The sequence below is a fragment of the Miniopterus schreibersii genome (genome assembly GCF_964146895.1).
Source record: "Miniopterus schreibersii genome assembly, chromosome: 17".
Taxonomy (NCBI): Eukaryota; Metazoa; Chordata; class Mammalia; order Chiroptera; family Miniopteridae; genus Miniopterus; species Miniopterus schreibersii.
In genome coordinates this window covers 42,424,163-42,443,048 of record NC_138117.1, presented here as the reverse complement: position 1 = coordinate 42,443,048, position 18,886 = coordinate 42,424,163, and the positions used below count along the sequence as shown (strand labels likewise).

At 51.2% G+C, this 18,886-nt stretch overlaps 1 protein-coding gene across 2 annotated transcripts in view; it reads right to left on the bottom strand.

Annotated features, from left to right (window-relative positions):
- Positions 1-14,213, bottom strand: part of DENND3 (DENN domain containing 3) — a 40,544-nt gene extending 26,331 nt beyond the window's left edge. For both annotated transcript variants that reach the window (XM_081116360.1, XM_081116361.1), the window contains exons 1-8: positions 13,991-14,213; positions 7,962-8,241; positions 6,760-6,875; positions 5,742-5,884; positions 4,845-4,956; positions 3,974-4,093; positions 3,197-3,415; positions 275-399 (exon numbers count right to left, since the gene is read on the bottom strand). In XM_081116360.1, the coding sequence (XP_080972486.1) occupies positions 275-399; positions 3,197-3,415; positions 3,974-4,093; positions 4,845-4,956; positions 5,742-5,884; positions 6,760-6,875; positions 7,962-8,241; positions 13,991-14,068 (1,193 nt within the window). In that variant the 5' untranslated portion in view covers positions 14,069-14,213. The remainder of the gene's footprint in view (positions 1-274; positions 400-3,196; positions 3,416-3,973; positions 4,094-4,844; positions 4,957-5,741; positions 5,885-6,759; positions 6,876-7,961; positions 8,242-13,990) is intronic.
- Positions 14,214-18,886: the final 4,673 nt, after the last annotated feature.

Here is an 18,886-nt window from a genome sequence, read left to right as displayed (position 1 = left end):
ACTTCAAAGATCATAGGCACAGGATCGTGGGGCAAGAAGGGAGGCAGGTTTCCTGGGACTGTGACCAGCACCAGACTCTATAAGCCCATAACTGATACTTAGACAAGATCAGAATAAATACAATGACTTTTATTTTTTAAAACTCACACATAATTTCCAAACTATAAACACATAAAACATCTATCAATAATATAAGATTGGAAAAGATACTCAAAACTGGCCAGTGAGGACTTGAACAGAGGTGTTTTCCAACACACATTGTTTTCAACGTTACCTCTGGATGAATGCCTGTGCTGCCAAAAGAGGGACATCAGGGATGTCCGGGAAGTCCATGCTATCGTCACTGGAGTAGGTGATGCTCCCATTATCGATGTTGATCAGAATTAAACCGTCAGCTTCCTATAAAATAAGCATAAAGGCTGATGTGAGAATCTGAATACATCTTTGAAAACACACATACATTTGCACACACTGAGGAAGTCAGCATCATTAAATCACCCGACTTAATGTGGACACAGAGCCTTATATTATCTCTACCCAAAGTGCATTAAATACCATGAATTATATTAACAAGCTAAATTCCTGTGTCTTTGAGTCAAGATTCCAATACACATTATCAGGCTTTCATCTGCCCTAGTACAAACGCTGCAGGCTCTACTTCAGGGAGCCTGGAGAGAACATTCCAGAACTCTAGTGAGAGCAACACCAACATCAGTGCCTGACATGTCTGTTCAGCTGCCCCTCCAGCTCTGCCCCTCCAAGAACCCGGCCTGGCAGGGCCCTGGGCTCAGTGACCACGTACACTTAGAATTTTTAAAATACGTATATGGCCTACTTGTGAAGTCTTATCTGTGACAAAATACACAGTGAGGCATGCACTAGAGTCCGGGGGTTCAACAGTCCCCGGAATGTGACGGGGAATCTCTGCAGGTCACCACCCCCAGTGTTCCTGCTGGGCCCCACCTCACATGAAATATGCAGACGACGTGTGCAGGCACCAAGCCAGCCTGTGGGCAGGGTGCTGCTGCGGGCCGAGAGCTGATACCTGCGGGTCCCAGCACCACTGACAAAAACAGCCAAACCCCAAGCATTCGGGCAAGTCCTGCTGCTTGTGCTGAAATCATCCAGAACAGGTAAAGGATTAAAAGGGAGTCCTTCATGACAACCAACCGCAACTGCTAGGTAAACATGATGAAATGATTCCCTTCTGAAGGGTCTGAAACAAGATGGTTTTCTTCCCCTCGATGACTAAAAAAGAAACCATTTTAAACTTCAGAACATGGCCTATTTTTTTCCTCATGTGCAAGGGGGGTGGGTGATGTTTTCCATTCCTCCCGTGAAGGTCTGAATGGCCTTTACTTAAAGTGTGTTTGTCCCCTGGTGAGTCACGCCTTGGCGAGCCCCCAGAGGCTGCCAGCACCATGCCTGCCACCTTCCGGGACGTGCTAGTGGGGCTGCACCTGAGGACAGCCAGGGACCCGCGGCACCCATTCTGGTCTTCACTCTGTTGTGTGCACACTTAGAAGTCTCCAAAATGAAACGTTAAATGAAAACCTACCCTGTAGGAACTGCCAGCAGGCACATGACAAGGTAAGGTGCTCGGCAGGGCAGTCACAGGGAAACACACATTGAACATGGAAACCACCATGAGATCCCACTCCCACCACCAGGAGGCTAGGCGCGAAAGGCCGGCAACAGCAGCGCTGACAAGGATGTGGGGAAGCTGGAAGGTGCGAGTGCCAGTGGGCGTGAAAATGGTGCAGCTGCTGTGCAATACAGTCCAGCCACGTCTCACAGGGTTAAACAGAGTCATCATGGGCCCAGCCATCCCATCCCGGGGAAATGAAAACTGTGTCCACACGGAGATTCACACACAAACATTCACAGCTGCATTATTCAAAACAGTCAAAAGGTACAAACAGCTCACATGTCCATCCAATGATGAATGGAGAAACAAGCTGTGTTGTAACCGTATAATAAAATTCTACTTGGCAATAAAACACCACTGTGCTGAGGGAAAGCAGCCAGACACGAAAGGCCACATACATGAATCCATTTACATAAAATCCATGGAAGTGGACTCGGCAAATCCAGAGCCACAGAGAGTAGATGGTGGCAGCAGGGACCGGGGGGGGGAGGGGACAGAACATGTTTCTTGGGATGATGAAATGTCTAAAATTAGCTGGCACAGTGCTATAAAGTTACCAAAAGCGACTGAACTGTATACTTTAAACTGGATCAACTTTGTGGTATGTAAATTGCATCTGAATAAAGCTGTTTTAAAACCAAACCCACCCTGCCTGCCAGCACTCACAGTATTTACCACAAGTCCATGACATTAGCTTTCCTTGTAAACCTGTGCCATCTCCAGACAGAAGAGTAAAAGCCCCTTCCACTTACTACGCACTCACTGCATGCCCCACGCTTCCCGTTGGCTCCTTTAATGTTTGCCATGACAATGCGGCCAGCACACTTACTGTCCTTTTACAACTGGGGCACTAAAGGGTTCAACACTGTCACACAGCGAGAATGTAGCCACTGAACTCAGGAAGGCCCACAAACCCACTAATGCCGAGCAACATGTTCAGTGCACATGCATTTTCTAGGAAGAAGGCCATAGAGTAACAAAAGCCTAAGAAAATTTTTTTAAAAAGAAAGAAAATATGGAGCAGTAACAAAGGCAACCACTGTCTTCCAAGTCCCAGTTCCTGGCACTCGGTGGGGGCAGAGGAGTGTCTTCAGCTCAGAGCCCTGCCTGCCTCACAGGTGAGGAAACTGAGGCTTAAAAAAGGCAGGTAACTCGCTCACAAGCAGAGTTAGTAAGCGGCAGAGGCTACACTTGAAACCGGGTTCCATCAACTCCAATGCCTACGCTCTCCCCACTGAAAATCTCTGGGAAGCCTTTTGAGCTACTGTGACTTTAAGTGGACTGAGACGTGACACAATGCACTCAGAAACACCATGGCCTTGAACACAACCTGGGGTCCGCAGGGGGATGGAGCGAGGACAGGTGAGGCGGTACACTGTGTGTGTGGCACCCAAGCATAACAAGGGACTTGTGACGAAAGTGATGCAATCTCTCCGTGGCCGTGTGTGCTCAGCCCTCACTTCCAGCACTTTCTAAGCAACTTCTCATTAGTCCCCACAGTGGGCTCCCAAGAATTTAAGGTTCTGAATCCGAAGGTCAATACCTGACCTTGTTGACTTCTTCGAAGTGGTTGACATGGCAGCCCATGAGAAAGGAGGTGGGAGCCATGACGAAGTCCAGCATCTGCCCCGACAGGATGGGCACGAACGTGTGCTGCCACTGCAGGGGGTGCAGGTAGGCCAGGAAGCACTCGGCCATGAGCGTCAGCAGGGCCCAGCTGGCTGAGAAGAAGACGATCCGCTGCTCTGTCAGCAGGCACGTCAGGATCTGGGGGGATGGACAACAGACCATGGACATGCTTCCAACTGGGCACAGCCCACTTAAGACGCTTTGAACACGCCCCAACAAAGCCAGTACCTGTGATACAGGTTCTACCCAGATTTCCCTGCTCCACTTGCCAAAACAAAAGCCACTTGGATCCCTCAAAGAAGTGTAATTTGCAAATAGCATGCACTGTAGTAGAAGTTGGCTTTAAACAAAACATTAACACTTTGAGTACACCTGTCTGTACGTTGTGGAAGACACTTGCATTCGAATCATATTTTTTCTTTTTTATTTAATATGATTTTATTGATTTCAGAGAGAGAAGGGGAGAGGGAGAGAGAAAGAAATATCAATGATGAGAACCATCGATCGGCTGCCTCCTGCAAGCCCCCTACTGGGGATCAAGCCAGCAACCCGGGCATGTGTCCTGACCAGGTTCATGGGTCAAAGTTCAACCACTGAGCCACACTGGTTGGACCATTCAAATCATCTTTGATGCAACTGTAGTGTTGGCCCATGAGCTGACTGGCATGAGATACTCAAGTGTGGAAGGATGCGCACCTGTAGCACCTTCTCAGGTTGGAAGCACAGTAGGGGCAGATGAAGGTCCAGGTCGATGACTGGGCTCTCGGGGTCTGCTCGTGCAGGGAACACAATCTGTAGTGGCTTCATGTTAAATATCTGCAAAGACAAATTTCCATAATTAGTTCAGAGAGCTGTTCCCAGCCTGGTTTTCTGGTGTTTTGTTTGTTTTTAAAGGAAGCATCCTGTGGTTAATTAGTCTGAAAAATGCTAAGTTTCATCACATGGCATAGCAGTCTGACCTGTCACTCAACAAAAGCAGGCTGTGGTCTGTTTTTTTCTAACTCTCTTTAACCCTGAAATCCCCGTCATGAAATAGCCGAAAACATCTTGGAACAAGGGTTCCACAGAACCCAGTTTGGGAAATGATTGTCTATTAATTAAATAACACAGTGACACTGTGAGTAACAAAATTTATATATATATATATATATATAAAACCAGTTATCTGTCATTAATCACATCAGACAGGAGAAAACATTAATTAACAAGTTATAATACCCAATATTCTGGACAAACAAAAGGGAAATTTGTAATTTAAGTAAATGCTATATGTTTTTGTGTTAACTACTAAAGGGGCTGGTTACCAGCTCAGTACCTATTTATCAGGAGCCACTCAGCAAAACTCAAGCCTAGCTATTGGACGCAAGAACAAAATTTCATTTCTAAATTTTTAGGAAATAAATTTCTATTTTTAGTTTTTTCTACATTTAGAAATAGTGTATAATATGCTTGTAAGGAACTTGAAAAGCAAAGTTTAAACACAGCTATAACATAAGGAATCTTTTAAAACACTAAAGTCATCTTCATCATGTTCTGTTACTATATGCAAAGAAAAAAATATAATTACCAAATGGAGAGGCCCAGGTGGAGGGCTAGGGATTAAAGATAGTTTTGCAGCAAAATCTTTTATATGATTGTCAACTTCAAAATCTTTACAGAGCTTCAGATGAGTCAATAAACTGAAATTTAAAAAGAAAAAGTCAGTCCTCTGTTCTACAAAATATGTTATGTCTGTGGCAATAAATACAAGCTAGACCCAAACTATGTCCAAATACCAGCCACCTTTTAAAAAATAAAACAGTGGAGTGTAGGAATTTGAATTACAAACATGGTTCGTTTGACCGGTGCGGATTCTTGCTCAGCCCCTGATCAGGGTGTGAGTCTGAATGGATTGCCCTCCACCAGGACTCAGAAGGGGCCTGCCCGCATTGCTCTGCCGTATCACGACACAAGAGAACCGCTGCTCATGTCTTTTTCTCAGTCTGTAATCAAACACTCCAAATTCTAAGGACAGAACTTGGTGGCAGTGCGCACGTGCCCGGTGTGACAGACCTCGTCGAATCCTTCCTCAGGGCCACACCCCTGGCAATGGGAGTTGATCGGTTTCCCGACACTTTCCCGATTTTTCAAATGTTCTCTGAATCCTCAGGCTTTGGCATTAAGTCAGTTAACAATTCTACCCAAAAGGGTAACTTTTAAAATGCCAGAAAAACTCATCAGAATTGACAGCAGCCTGCTGATTTTCTCAGATAGCCAGGGAAAGAGGTTTTCCTTATTTATGTCTCTTTTTTAAAACCCAAGAAAAACCCCTCCATACTGACTTTTCCTTCTGATAGTTTGCCTCTGTCTCCCCCTCCTGTCAGACCATCGCCATTTTAGCACTTCCAGACCTGGGGTTTTCACAAGAGCTCCGGAGCCTGCCCCCAGGTCCTCAGTGGCAGCCCCAGGGCCCTCAGCAGCTCACCAGGACAGGCAGTCCCTGAGGGCACTGTAGTAGGGGAGCCGGGAGACCACGCACACGGCGAAGGGCACGAAGCAGCCAGCAGCACTCACGCTCGGCCAAGGCGACTCCCAGTGCGACTTGCCCTTGTAGAAACAGTACTCATCCTAGGGAAAGAGCGACGGTGACGGTCACCTCCCGCCTGGCGGATCCTCGGTGTGTATCTTCAACAACACCACATCTCCAGACAGAAACAGGACAGTGGGGGCTGGAGAGAGTCCTCCTCCCCGACACCCCTGTCAGCGCCCCCCCCAGTTTCACTGCCAAGTCTGAGCGGGAATCAGCCTTTCAATCATAGTGACTGCCCCACTGGGCGCTTGCTCCGTAGAGGTGCGGAGGTGACAGAGGTAAGGTGTGTCCTTGCCCTGGGGAAGCCCCAGGCTCGGGGGAGAAGAATGCACAGTTAGAACACAGCAAGACACCAGAAGGGGCCACAGGGGCTTGGCTTAACAAGGAACAAATGCAGCATTTGTGGGTGCCTGGGAGCCAATTGGGTGTCACAGACAGGAGGTGTCATGGATAGGAGGAGGGAACAGGAGGGACCTTCACCTGTGACAAGGGATCTCAGCCAGAGAAAAAGTGCCACAGTGGGTTCCAGGAGGCACAGCTCACAAATGGTACTCTATGTGGGGGCCATAATCTGGGCCCTAAGGAGGGGGCTATTTGGGGGTCTCGGGGGAGGGATAGAGGAGCGTGATGATAGCTTCAGTTTGGGACTTCTTGAACTGGAGGTAATTGTAAAATGACCAGGTAAAGGGAGAAGTCCTGGAAACAGTCGGCTATGTCACCGTCTGCCCACCACCATTTAATGAGTGCCTACTGCTCTAGGGCCAGTCTACTCAGGTTCAAATCCTGGCTGCCGTGTGACCTCAGGCCAGTCACCTGACCTCTCTGTGCCACCATTTTCTCATCTATAAAACGGGATGGTCCTAATAACCCAACTTAGACCCAGTGTCAGAGAGGAGGCATGGGAGTCACCTACATGCAGCGGCCGGTAGTACTGGGCAACCACGGCGTACGTCCTATTCCCACAGACGTCGGTCAGCACCAGGAAGTGGACACGGTCCTCCTTTGGTTCAGAGGCCACACACAGGCCCCCTGGAGACAGAAACAAGAAAGACTCTGTGAAGCCGGGTGGCAGCTGTTTTCCTGAGAACAGTGGACCCCTGGTGTATAATCCCTGAAACCAAGCAGCAGCATCAATTTCTGTTTCTCATGGAAATGACCAGACAGGTACTTACATCCTGTCCTCAGTATGAGTTTTCTACACCAGCCTTTTTTTTTTTAAATAAATACGTATTTTTAAAATTTTTATTATTGATTTTTTTTGAGAGAGAGGAAGGGAGAGGGAGAGAAAGAATCATCAATGAGAGAGAAATATCACCTATTGGCTGCCTCCTACATCCCCCCTGCAAGGGATCGAGCCGCAACCCAGGCATGTGCCCTGAGCTGGAATTGAACCGTGACCTCCTGGTTCATGGGTTGATGTTCAACCACTGAGCCACACCGGTTAGGCTACATTGGCCTCTTTAATGTTTCTCCAAGACCAGCCAAAAAGTGAAGCCCCAAACATAAGCCTGCTATTGGCAGAACTGGCCAGTTTTGGGGGGAAAAACACAACCTGTGAGCCTAGCTGTGGGGACCCAGGAAATAAGTAGGAAAGGCAGAACTGGCTAACCTGACATCATTTAAGCCCCTGCCAGGCCCCTGAAGACTGGTCAAAATTGGAGCTGAAATTCCTTTGAAACATCCCTGTCTTCTAGGACTCAGTTTTCAAAAAACATGGGGACTGTGCTAAATGACCTAAGCTTTTTTTTTTTTTTAATATATCTTTATTGATTTCAGAGAGAGGAAAGGGGAGGGAGGGAGAGAGACATAGAAACATCAATGATGAGAGTCATTGATCGAGCCCACAACCGGGCATGTGCCCTGATCGGGAATCGAACCCTGATAGCCTGGATCCTAGGTCAACGCTCAACCGCTGAGCCACGCCCGGCCGGGCTAAGCTGCCTTTTAACTTTGAAACCCCCAAGATCAAGGAAGCTCTGTCCCAGGACAGGATGCAGGGGCCCAAGGGGGGGGCCAGCTCGCCTCTAGCTGCACCCTCCTGAGTGTGCTGCTTCCAAACACAGGTCACGGGTGTGGCCTTAGGCTCAGCCATCCCCATGCCCGGGCACCAGGTACCTGGGAAGCACAGCTGAGGCAGGGCCAGGAGGTCTACACCGTTGGGCACACTGATGTCTTCAGCATCCAGCCCTCGAGGGCCCCCAGGGAGGCCCTTGGAGGGCTCTGCTCTGGGCTTCTCCCTCTTCTTCCTGAAGGAGCGCCTCTTGGTTCTGCTCAGAGTCCCGCAGCTCACGCCGGCCATCTGACCGGCCTCCTCACTGACGAAGGGTGGCACGAAGACGGACAGCACCTCCGGGTCGAGGGGGGGGAGGCTTTGAACTCCCCTTTGCTGGGAAACCTGGGACAGAAATAAGGGTTAGTACAATGGTGTTGCCCCTTTGGACTCACAAACGCAACACGGGCAGTTGCCCGCTGTCATGGGTGTGGCTTCTCCCACCAGCGGCTCACGACAGTAAGGACCCATTGGAAGTTACTTTCAGGAACTTCTCAGGCCTGATGTTCAGGCAACGGACACTGCCAGTCAGCTCTGTGGCCGCTGACGTGGAGGCAAGGCCCCGACCCTCCTGCACAAAGCCCGGAGCTGTGATGGGCAGACCCGAGTTCAAATGCAGTCTCTGCCTCCAGCCGGGGCGGCGAATTACGGCCTCAGCCTTGAGCTTCCATCAAGGGGTAAGTGCAGGAAATAAAGGAGACGCCACAGGTCAAGTGCTCAGTCCCCACGTCCCCTCACAGGCTGGTGGGGAGGGCAGTGCAGTGACGGGCTCTGTGCACTGTCCAGCCCGTCATGCCAGCGGGGCTGTCGCCACTGACCCAGGAGGATGGAGAGAGCAGTAAGGGCGCAGAGGAGGGACACACGTCTCTCCTCGCTTGACCAGATGTCCCTTGGGGTCAATAACAAGGGGTCACTTAGCCTGAATTCTTCTAAACTTTAACTGGGCACACGTTTTATTTTCAACCTCTTCTTCTCATTCTTCCCCCAAATAATATAAGGAACATGGGCTCTACTTTTATTTCTTTTATTTCTTTTCTTTTTTTTCTTTCTTTTTTTTTTATATGTCTTCATTGATCTCAGAGAGAGGGAAGGAGAGGAAGACAGAGAGAGAGAGAAAGAAACATCAATGACCAGAGAGTCATTGATCGAGCCCTCAACCTGGGCATGTGCCCTGACCGGGAATCGAACCCCGATCACCTGGATCCTAGGTCGATGCTCAACCGCTGAGCCACGCCCGGCCGGGCTACTTTTATTCCTTTCCTAACGACAGTGTCTGAGGGACTTCTTAGTAGAGTTAGGGCTAAACATGTTGCTGCCAGACTGAATTCAGAGCCTCCAAAGAGCCGGTGGGAACACATCCTGTGAGAGCTGGGAGTGGTCAGGTGCCCTGCCAGCTAAAAATAGGCAGGTCTAAAGCCCGGTTCTCTGGATATAAAGGGAAGGGGGAGGGGAAGGGGAGGGAGAGTGAAGGGCAGGGGAAGGGGGAGGGGAGGGGAGGGGGAGGGAAGGGCAAGGGAAGGGGAAGGGGGAGGGGAGGGAGGGGGAGAGGGGAGGGGTCAGGGGAGGGGAAGGGAAGGGGAGAGGGAGGGGAAGTGAAGGAGGAAGAGGGAGGGGAAGGGGAAGGGAAGGGGAAGGGGGAAGTGAAGGGGGAAGAGGGAGGGGAAGGGAGGGGGAGGGGAGGGGAAGGGAAAGGGGAAGGGGAAGGGAGAGGGGAAAGGGAAGAGGAAGCGGAGGGGGAGGGGAGGGGAAGGGAATGGGCGGGGGGGGGGGTGGTAATTAGGGGCTACTCATTAGACCCTAGAAAGGGCATTAGGAAGGACATCACTGTAGCAAGGAGAATGTGACCTTGACCAGCAGAAAGGGAACAGCCAACATCAACATCTCAGTAAGAATCGGTGGTAACAGCCCGGCCAGGCGTGGCTCAGCGGTTGAGCGTTGACCTAGGATCCAGGCGATCAGGGTTCTATTCCCAGTCAGGGCACATGCCCGGGTTGCGGGCTCGATCCCCAGTGGGGGGCGTGCAGGAGGCAGCCCATCAATGACTCTCATCATTGATGTTTCCATCTCTCTCTCCCTCTCCCTTCCTCTCTCTGAAATCAGTAAAGATATATTAAAAAAAAAAACCAGTGGTACCAACAGGGGATTCTTACACCTAAAAGGTTTATACAGTGACAACATTTTCAGTCACTAAATACACTCTAGAGTACTGCCCTGGTCGGGTAACTCAGTAACTCAGTTGGTTAGAGTGCCATCCCAATATGCCAAGGTTGTGGGCTGGATCTCCATTCAGGCACATACAAGAATCAACCAACCAGTGCATAAAGTAGAGCAACAAATCTATGTCTCTCTCTATATAAAATCAATAAATTTTTAAAAATAAAGTCAATACACTTATTTTTATGCTATGGAATTTAAATTCAATAATTTATTTGTATTTAGGGGGAAACTTTTAATACCAGTAGGAACATGGGAAATTCAGATTACTATACAACTTAAAACTATGCATCATACACATAGGAGCCCATTTCTTTGGCTACATGAAATCTTTTGCACAACTTTCCTTTCAAAACCCAGCAGTTTGGACCTAATTAACTGTGAACCTATGTTCTCCCTTTCTCTCTCACATGAGAAGTTACATACATGAAGACTGGGAGAGACACCACCCTAGGAACAATCTCTCAATCGAAATGACAGTCAGAGGAGCATATGCATTCCTCCAGGCAACATATGAGATGGCTGATGAGCCCCTTTTCCAGAAGCTCCACCAAGTCCCTTCCCTTCTGCTCTTTGGAAGGCCCCTGCAGACCCCTTCTTCCTGCCTTTCACCTCCCAGGACTGAGCCCTTGGCCCCAGTCCCTCCTCACTACTCTCAATACTCACGGGGCTCCGTGGATGCACATGGGGACAGCTCCCAGAGTCCCACACCCAGCTCACACTTCTTTCTACTCCCAGAATGCACTCTAGTGCCTCTGACATACCTGTGTGGGTCCCTTAAACTTAGAGTTTCAACCCATCACCTCCCAGAACACCTCCTTAGGCCCGTCTCCCTCATCCCCTCTAGAGCATGGCTGCCCCTAGGAGCTGCGGGTGGGATGAGGCAGGGACTGTCGTGTCTTCCTCTCTGTGCCCCACATCTAGCACAGACGACAGCTTAGTGGCTGCTCTTCATCCACTCCCACTGCAGCACTTGGTCACGCCTTAGGGACACACTCATCTGGTTTGAATGCCAGTCATCACACTGAAACCGACATACTCCCAGTGGTTCTCTCTTTCTGTCTTTGGTCACTTACAGTGATGTGGCCCAATCCACCAAGCTGGCAGTCAGCAGGTCATCACACATCTGTTTTTTTCCAAAGTGGAAATCTTTGCCACTGTTACCTCTTCTGATTGGATAAGCAATACAGACTTGTTTGAAAAATGAGGCCTCCACCTAATTCCGTGGCTCAAAGGGGACACTGCCTGGCCTGAGCTCTCCTCTTCCCACTTTTTATGAATCTATAAATATCTTTTTTTTTTTCAAAAATAGAATCATCCTATTTAAATGGTTCCAGTAGCCATGGGTTTTCCTCCATGTAACTGCACATTGGGCTGGCCTCCCTGGTCACACTGCAGTGTCACCTGGTGTGACAATGCTGCAATGTATGTGCCGAGCCCCTACTAAGGGGTGGCTGCACTGCTGTGAGTCTTCCCGCTAAACAACCTGAACCAGGGCAGCATGGAAGTTTCACCAACACGTATTTGCACATGCTGGAACTCCTCAATTAGAGTTGTTCCTGAAAGCACAGGCCTCAACCCATGTTCTGGTACTACTTTCTGACACACACTGCCACTGCCCACCCCCTGGGAAGACAGTTCCATTTCCACAGACTCTCTGAGTGACTTCCTGCTCTTTTCTAATGTACAGGGACTTACTAAGCCCTTCCCTAAAAACATCATTTTAGTTTAAAAATATCTAACAAGTAAAAACTACAACACGCTAATTCATTGGAGTCACAGATTTCTGTTAGATGACACAGTGGCCCTGACCTTCAATATGGGATTCACTTCATCTGTGAAATAGAACAGAAATTAATAATTTTCTAATGCTCTAGAACTGCTATCCAACACAGCTGCCAGTGCCACAGGTGGCTGTTCAAATTTAAATTAAATTAAATGTAAAATCCAGTTCCTCAGTGGCACTAGACACAGCTGGAGCACTCGGTAGCCCTATGTGGTCGTAGCCAGTGTACTAGACAGCATGGGTAAAGAACACTGTCCTCTCCAGAAAGTTCTGTTGGGCAGTGCTGGTCTCCGAACTGAAAGCCAGGATGCTTTCCACTAAAAACTGCAAATGCGCCTTCCCACTCAAGAACAGTGCGGGTGACCTGCACGGTGAGAGCTGCTCTGAGCACTTTTCCACTCTATGATGGATTTGTGCCCCACGGCTTCACACCCTATGCTTAGTTTCCATAGCAACCAAGGAGTGGCGAGAAATGTCACTAACTACATAACTCACATGGGAATTGAACTGTATCCTCCTCCAATTCTCTGACACTATTATCAACAAAACAAATATCACCTCATCTAAGAAATAAATAAACCCCAAAGTTAGGGCACTACACTATCCTATGATTAAGCTGGATGGTTCTCATTCCTCTAGGCTCATGGAATAGGAATGAATGACTGAATCACAGAGAAATGGTGATTTAACAAAAGAAAAAGTAAGGGGACATCTGTAATACTGTCAACAATAAAATAAAATTAAATTAAAAAGCAAAATTAAAAGTTATTAAAAAGCTCTAAAACATAAAACTAACTAAATAAAATCATATGTTTGGTTCATTTTAACATTAATGCGAGTCTTACAAATAGGGCTGCTCCAGGAAGCGTAACTCAGATCTTCCCGCTCCTTTCTTCCTGCGCCTTCAACTACTTTTCCCCCCGCCCTTCACCAAACCCCTAACAGAACCGAAGTACAGAACAGAGGGTCAAGGTAAAAGTAGCAAACTAAGAGGAGCAAACTGTCCCCTGGACCTGGGAGGACGTTGCAGCCCACCTGGTTCAGGAAGCAGCGCTGTAAATATTTCAGTTGACTCATCCTGCTCTCAAAACACATCTCACACTGAGGCAACTAACTGACGTGTTGTAACGGCCCAGGACGCACAGACGCCTAACTGCGGGGAAGACCAGGGCCGAAACCTGGGCATTTCCTTCTGGAAGGAAAAGGAGGAACGGCCATTGGCAAGTGAGAGGCAGGAAGACAACTTGACCAACAGGAAAGAGTCAGAGGAGACAGATCAAAAAGGGGACACAGACATTTTTGGGGTTCAGGAAGTAAGAAAGGAGGGAAATGCAGACATCGTGGAGATTGACCAAGGAGTAGAGCCCAGCAAAGCATTCGCAGCCATTAACATTAATTGGGTTAATTTTAGCGACACTTAGCTTCTGTGCCTTCAACCCTGGTCTTAAACACGCAAATGCCTTTCTCTGCCTTTCACTGACTTGCCCAGATAACTGGGAGTCAAGTCCGGGTGTCTCTGAACACACTGTGCATCCCCTTTAATGGGAGAAAAACGAGAGTCCTGGACACCCTCAGCCAAGAGAAAAAGAGGGCCTCAGACCACTGGACAGAAAGCCAGGTTCCAGGACTAAGAGAGCACAGGAAGGAACAGAGCCACAATGTCCCAAACTGCTGCTTTCCCACAAAAGGGGACGTGAGCTGATCTCTCCGGCTGATGAGGGTAGAGGTGGGGGGGGGGCCTCTACTGCGAGGTTTCATCGCACAACCCCTAACTGCAGGACATGTAAAGGCGGCCCTTAAATCGAAACATCTTACGCTGCGAACAGCGGCCCTGTGGCCTCCGTCCCGCCCGGGAGTCTCCGGAACGACTCCAGGGGGTGCTGGGCGGGGACCCCAGGGGCAGCCACTCGCGACTCCACCTCTGGGGAGAACACCTGCGGTTCTCCGCACGGGGCAGGCTGGAGGCAGCCGGAGCACTGGCCGCAGAGTCCCCGCTCGGGGGCGCCGGGGGCACGGGGGTCCTCTGGACACTGACTCGGGGTGCGGCCCGCTCTGCGACCGTCGCCCCGCCTCGGTTTCCCGTGGGGCCCTCACCTGCTCCAGGCCGCGGAGGCTGTCCCGGGAGGCCCCCAGCAGCGCGCACAGCTCCAACAGCCCCGAGGGCAGCGCCATGGCTGCTCCGCCGCCGCGGCTCGCCGGGCGCACCCCGCTCGGGCGCCTCGGGCCGCGCGACACGACCCCGACCCCCACCCCGACCCTGCGCCCCAGCAGCGCCACCGACCGTCCCGGGGCTCACGACCTTCGCCAGGCTGGATCCGCCCAGACCGCGGCCCGCGAGGCGAGGCCTGACCGGGGGCGAGGCCGGAGAGCGGAGCCCGCCGAGGAGGGGGCGGGGCCTGGCGGGGGCGGGGCCGGGAGCCGAGCCGGCCAGGAGGCGGGGGCGGGGCCTGGCGGGGGCGGGGCCTGGCGGGGGCGGGGCCTGGCGGGGGCGGGGCCTGGCGGGGGCGGGGCCTGGCGGGGCGGGGCCGGAGAGACGAGCCGGCCAGGAGGAGGGGGCGGGGCCTGGCCGGGCGGGGCGGGCGCAGGGCTGCCCCCAAGGATGTTATTTCCGAACTCCGCTGGCTGGTCCGAGCTCGTGCGCGGCGTCTACGCTAGAGGCTCACTCCCCTGGGAACCGGAGGAGTGGGCGGGGTCCCAGGTGGCCCGTGACCCGGGGGAACTAAGGCCCAGCGCGCCCCACCACCACTCGCCGCCGTCGTTGCTGCCTCCGCCTCCAGGAAGCCCTCTGGCCCTCGGCCTGGGAATGGCTGGGCGTGGACAGCAGGAAGGGCCCGCGCAGAAAGGGGGTGGAAAGATCCATTCCTGGTTAGTAACTCTGACAGTTTAACCCAAGGCTGGCCATGACCAGTAAGAGGTTGAGTAAAATTCAGCAGGAAACGGAGTGGGATGGACGCCACTAGAATGGAGGCCTGGGAACACAGACTGAGGAGGGTCCAAGGCCAGACAGGGCCCTTGCCCGGCCAGCTCCAGGCCTGGCCTGATCTCTGTGGACCGCTGGGCCCAGTGAAACTAGGCTATCTGCTTACTTAGGGACGGGCTTTGGTGCCTGGTCATTGGACACAGCCGGAAGGGGACCGGGTTCCAGCTGACCTTGGGCAGATCCCCGCTGGACCCTAGCATATGCATCTATAACACCGAAAGGGAAATGATTCCAAAAAAACTTTTCTAGTTCTAATAAGCCATGATTTTAAAACCGGAGATGCTTAATCATAACTTCAAACAGCTGCCCTCAGCCTAAATACAAAAGAAACAATAACTACAAGGCAACATGGAAATCAAAAGGGGTGGGCCTCGACCGGAAGGGGAAGGATTCCTGCACCCCTTCCAGCAGGTGCAGCCCACAGCCTGACTCACACAGGGGATCTGTGTTTCACTTAATAGTAAGTCACCTGAGGCCCAGCCGGGCGTGGCTCAGCAGTTGAGCAACTACCAGGAGATCCTAGTTCCATTCCCGGTTAGGGCACCTCCCAGGGTTGCCGACTCCATCCCCAGTAGGGGACGTGCAGGAGGCAGCCACTCAATGACTCTCTCATCATTGATGTTTCTGTCTCCCTCTCCTTTCCTCTCTCTGAAATCAATAAATATATTTAAAAAACAAACAAAACAAAAAAAAGCAGTCTCCTGGGGATCGTGAGTCACTGCTGGTTCTCAGATCTGCAGGTGGCCTGGCAGCCATGGCTCCCCTCACTGAGCTGACAAGCAGTTGCAGTAACTGACTTCAAAAGGACAGATTTTTGCCCTAACCAGGTGCTCAGTGGTTAGAGCATCGGCCTGCAGGCTGAAGGGTCCCAGGTTCAATTCTGGCCAAAGGCATGTGCCTTGGTTCAGGCCCGATCTGTTGCTGGCTTGATCCCCAGCCCAGGCACCTGTGGGAGGCAACTAATCAGTGTGTCTCCCTCACATTGGTGTTTCTCTCTGTTTCTCTCCCTCTCTCCCTTCCACTCTCTGAAAAGCAATGAAAAAAATATCCTCAGGTGAGGGTTAAAAAAAAAAGGGGGGCAGATTTTACTCATTCTTGTCTGGCCCTCCCCACGGTGTCCTCGGTGTCCTCAGTGTTGGTGGCCTCACCAGAGAGGGCACAGTCTGTCACCTGGGAATCCCCGGTGCCCAGGAGAGAGGCTGGAAGATACCAGCTGGAGGCATGAGCACCTCCCAGGACGGCAGCAAAGCCTGGGGCTGGAGGGGCCTGGGCTGGACTCTGGCTCCCCAGCGTCCTTGAGCCTTGGCGTTGTGTTTGAGCATTGCCGGTGTGGTCAGGATTCAGGGAGGTAAACAGTTGGCAGCTGTGGAGGTGGGGACCCAGTCAACTCAAGCAGGAGTAGGTGTCTCTTTTTCTCTGCAAAGTGGAAGGGTTTAAGGAAGGGGAGGTCCAGCTTGGAGTGGAAAGTCCCGCTGGCTCCAGCTGGGCCAGGGCTATTCGCTCTATTTTCCTAGACCTCCCTTTCTCACCCTTAATACCAGAGAAGGGCCACATGACCTCCATGGGGCTCCCAGCTCCTCACTGTGCTTTTTAATAAGTCCCCCACACTCAGGCTCTAGGGACCCCCGAAGTGCCTTACAGAAAGCTTTGCCCCATCCCTGAGAAAGCTCTAATGGGATTGAGGTAGAAATGGAGGTAACCAGTGTCCAGGAGGACAACTTTTTTTTAGGTCAGATTAATACAAGACAGATTAACAGGAAAAAAACAAATTTAATTATGTACATATGGGGGCCCCCCAAGAACATGATGCCCAGGACAAGCCAGCAGTTGAGGCGCATGTGCTATCCTGAGCTAAGGAATGGGACAGGGGCTGGGGCTTCAGAAGGGAGGGGGCTAATTCACAGGATGGTGGAAGAACAGATGTCTGGTGATTAGATGTTTGCCCTGCCCTACAGGCAGGACCTTAGATAAGTTATTCTGGGACTAGCTCTCTCTGGGCAGGCCCCCCACCTAAATCTTTCAGTCGTGAAGGGAGAGGCAAGCATTTTTCTCGAGTCTGCAGGGTCTTGACTGCCTTCAGCTCATAATGATCCACGTGGCCAAGTGGTGTAGTTTGGGGTCACAGTCTGCTTCCCACATTATTACAATACCCAAAAAGTGGAACAACTTGGTGTCTCTCAGTGGGTGACTGGAAAAACATCTACTCTTTTCCTTTCATTGAAAACCACCCAATTGCACATGCCTCCCCCAGCTGTTCAGTGCTCAGGTGCACCACCTCCCACCTGCATCCTAGGATTCCTCAGAGCCACAGATGTTGCATGGTACAATGTGCCCTTTTTATATGTACATAAATATTCAAACATAACCAGTGTACTAAGGATTTGATGGGCGATGTGAGAGCAAAATGATCTGATTTCTCCAATTTAAAAGCCCACCGAAACAACAACAAAATAGGCTATGAATGTGTAGGATGTTCATTATTCTGCTCTAGACCAACCCCCTTTGTCCTTGGGGGGGGAAGGTCTGGTGATGAGTTTATGTAACAGCACATGGGCACATGGCTGCCAGAGCCCATGCCAGCCTGCCCCGTCCCCTCCCACAGCTGCCTGTACTGGAATGGAGGTGCCAGGTTGAGAAGCAGAAGACTGGCCAGTAGGGGCCACTGGGGGCATAATCCTGGGTAACTCACCCCACTTCTCTGAGCCTCAGTTTTCTTATCTGTAAATCAGGGTGATGCCCACCTCAAGGGCTGCTGGGAAAATGAACACATGAATAGCTGTGGAAGAGCCATATGTCTCCCGAGAGCAGGGATGGGCCACTACAGTGACTATACCTGCTTGGACAAAGCAGCCATCTCTCATCCCGAGCCTCAGCCTACTCATTGCTGTTGGGGTGTTTATTGAGCACCTACTGTATGCCTGGTCCTGTGATAATAGCTGGGAACACAAAGAATAAAATGCAAATACACCCTCCCCCAGGAGCTCCCAGCCAGTAAGTGGGTGTCCAGTGGAGAGAAGGAAGAAGAGGGTGCTGTGGAATCAGAGAAGACCCAGCAGGGACTCAGGCAAGAGGAAAGACCCTGAAACCAACTGCAAGGGGTGAAGCTCAAAGGGCATGGCAGGCTAGGCAGAGGGAACAGCATGGTGTGCACAGAGGCCCACAAGTGAGCCCTTGGGCCCTGAGCTGTGGGAGCAAGTGAGAGATGTCTGTCTCTCCCCAGCCCCTGGGACAGTGCCCACAGCATGGTGGGGGCTCCATGCACACTCGGGAGGAATAGACAGCTGGAAAGGGGGCAGGAGCCAGAGGGGAAAGGCACCATGCTCAGGAGTTTGGCATCTGTCCTGGGGATCATGACAAACAGCTAAGCACTTTGGTCAGGAAAGAAATGGGTCAGTTTGGTATTGGGGAAAGCTGACTCGGCTACAGCACTGAAGCAGGAGAACACGCTGAATTCTGCAATCATCAGGCAGGAAGGCAGGGGTCGGAATGGGCAGTGGATGCAGAGTTGGGGGGCAGAGCTATCGCCAGGGCAGGGAGGGGGACGCGTGACTCCAGGTTTCTCCTCCCTGCCCCACAAACAAGACCACCTCCCCAGTGTGGACGGCACTGTACTCTAGAGGCTCATTGGCCCATCAGCTCCCTGAGGGCAGGGACAATGTCCCTGGAGCTGGCACAGAGTCCACCCAGCACAGAGTCAACTCTCACTCATGTAGGGAAATCTGATGAGGATCAGGCAGGTGGAAAGAGGAGCCTCAGAGAGACAGACAGCCTTGATAGCCTGGGGACACCTAAGCACCATGACTCACAGGCCATATGTGCGCTGGGTGTGCGTGTATGCGTGTGTGTGTGCAAGTGTGTGTGTGTACTGTTGCCTTCAGGTCTGGGCCTCTTTCCTCCTTCTCCTCAGGTAGAATCAATCCTAAGAGACCAGAGGGTTGTGACAACAGACAATCCACAGGCTCTGGGCATGGGCCTCAGGCGACAAGCCCCAGCCAGCATCAGAGAGATGG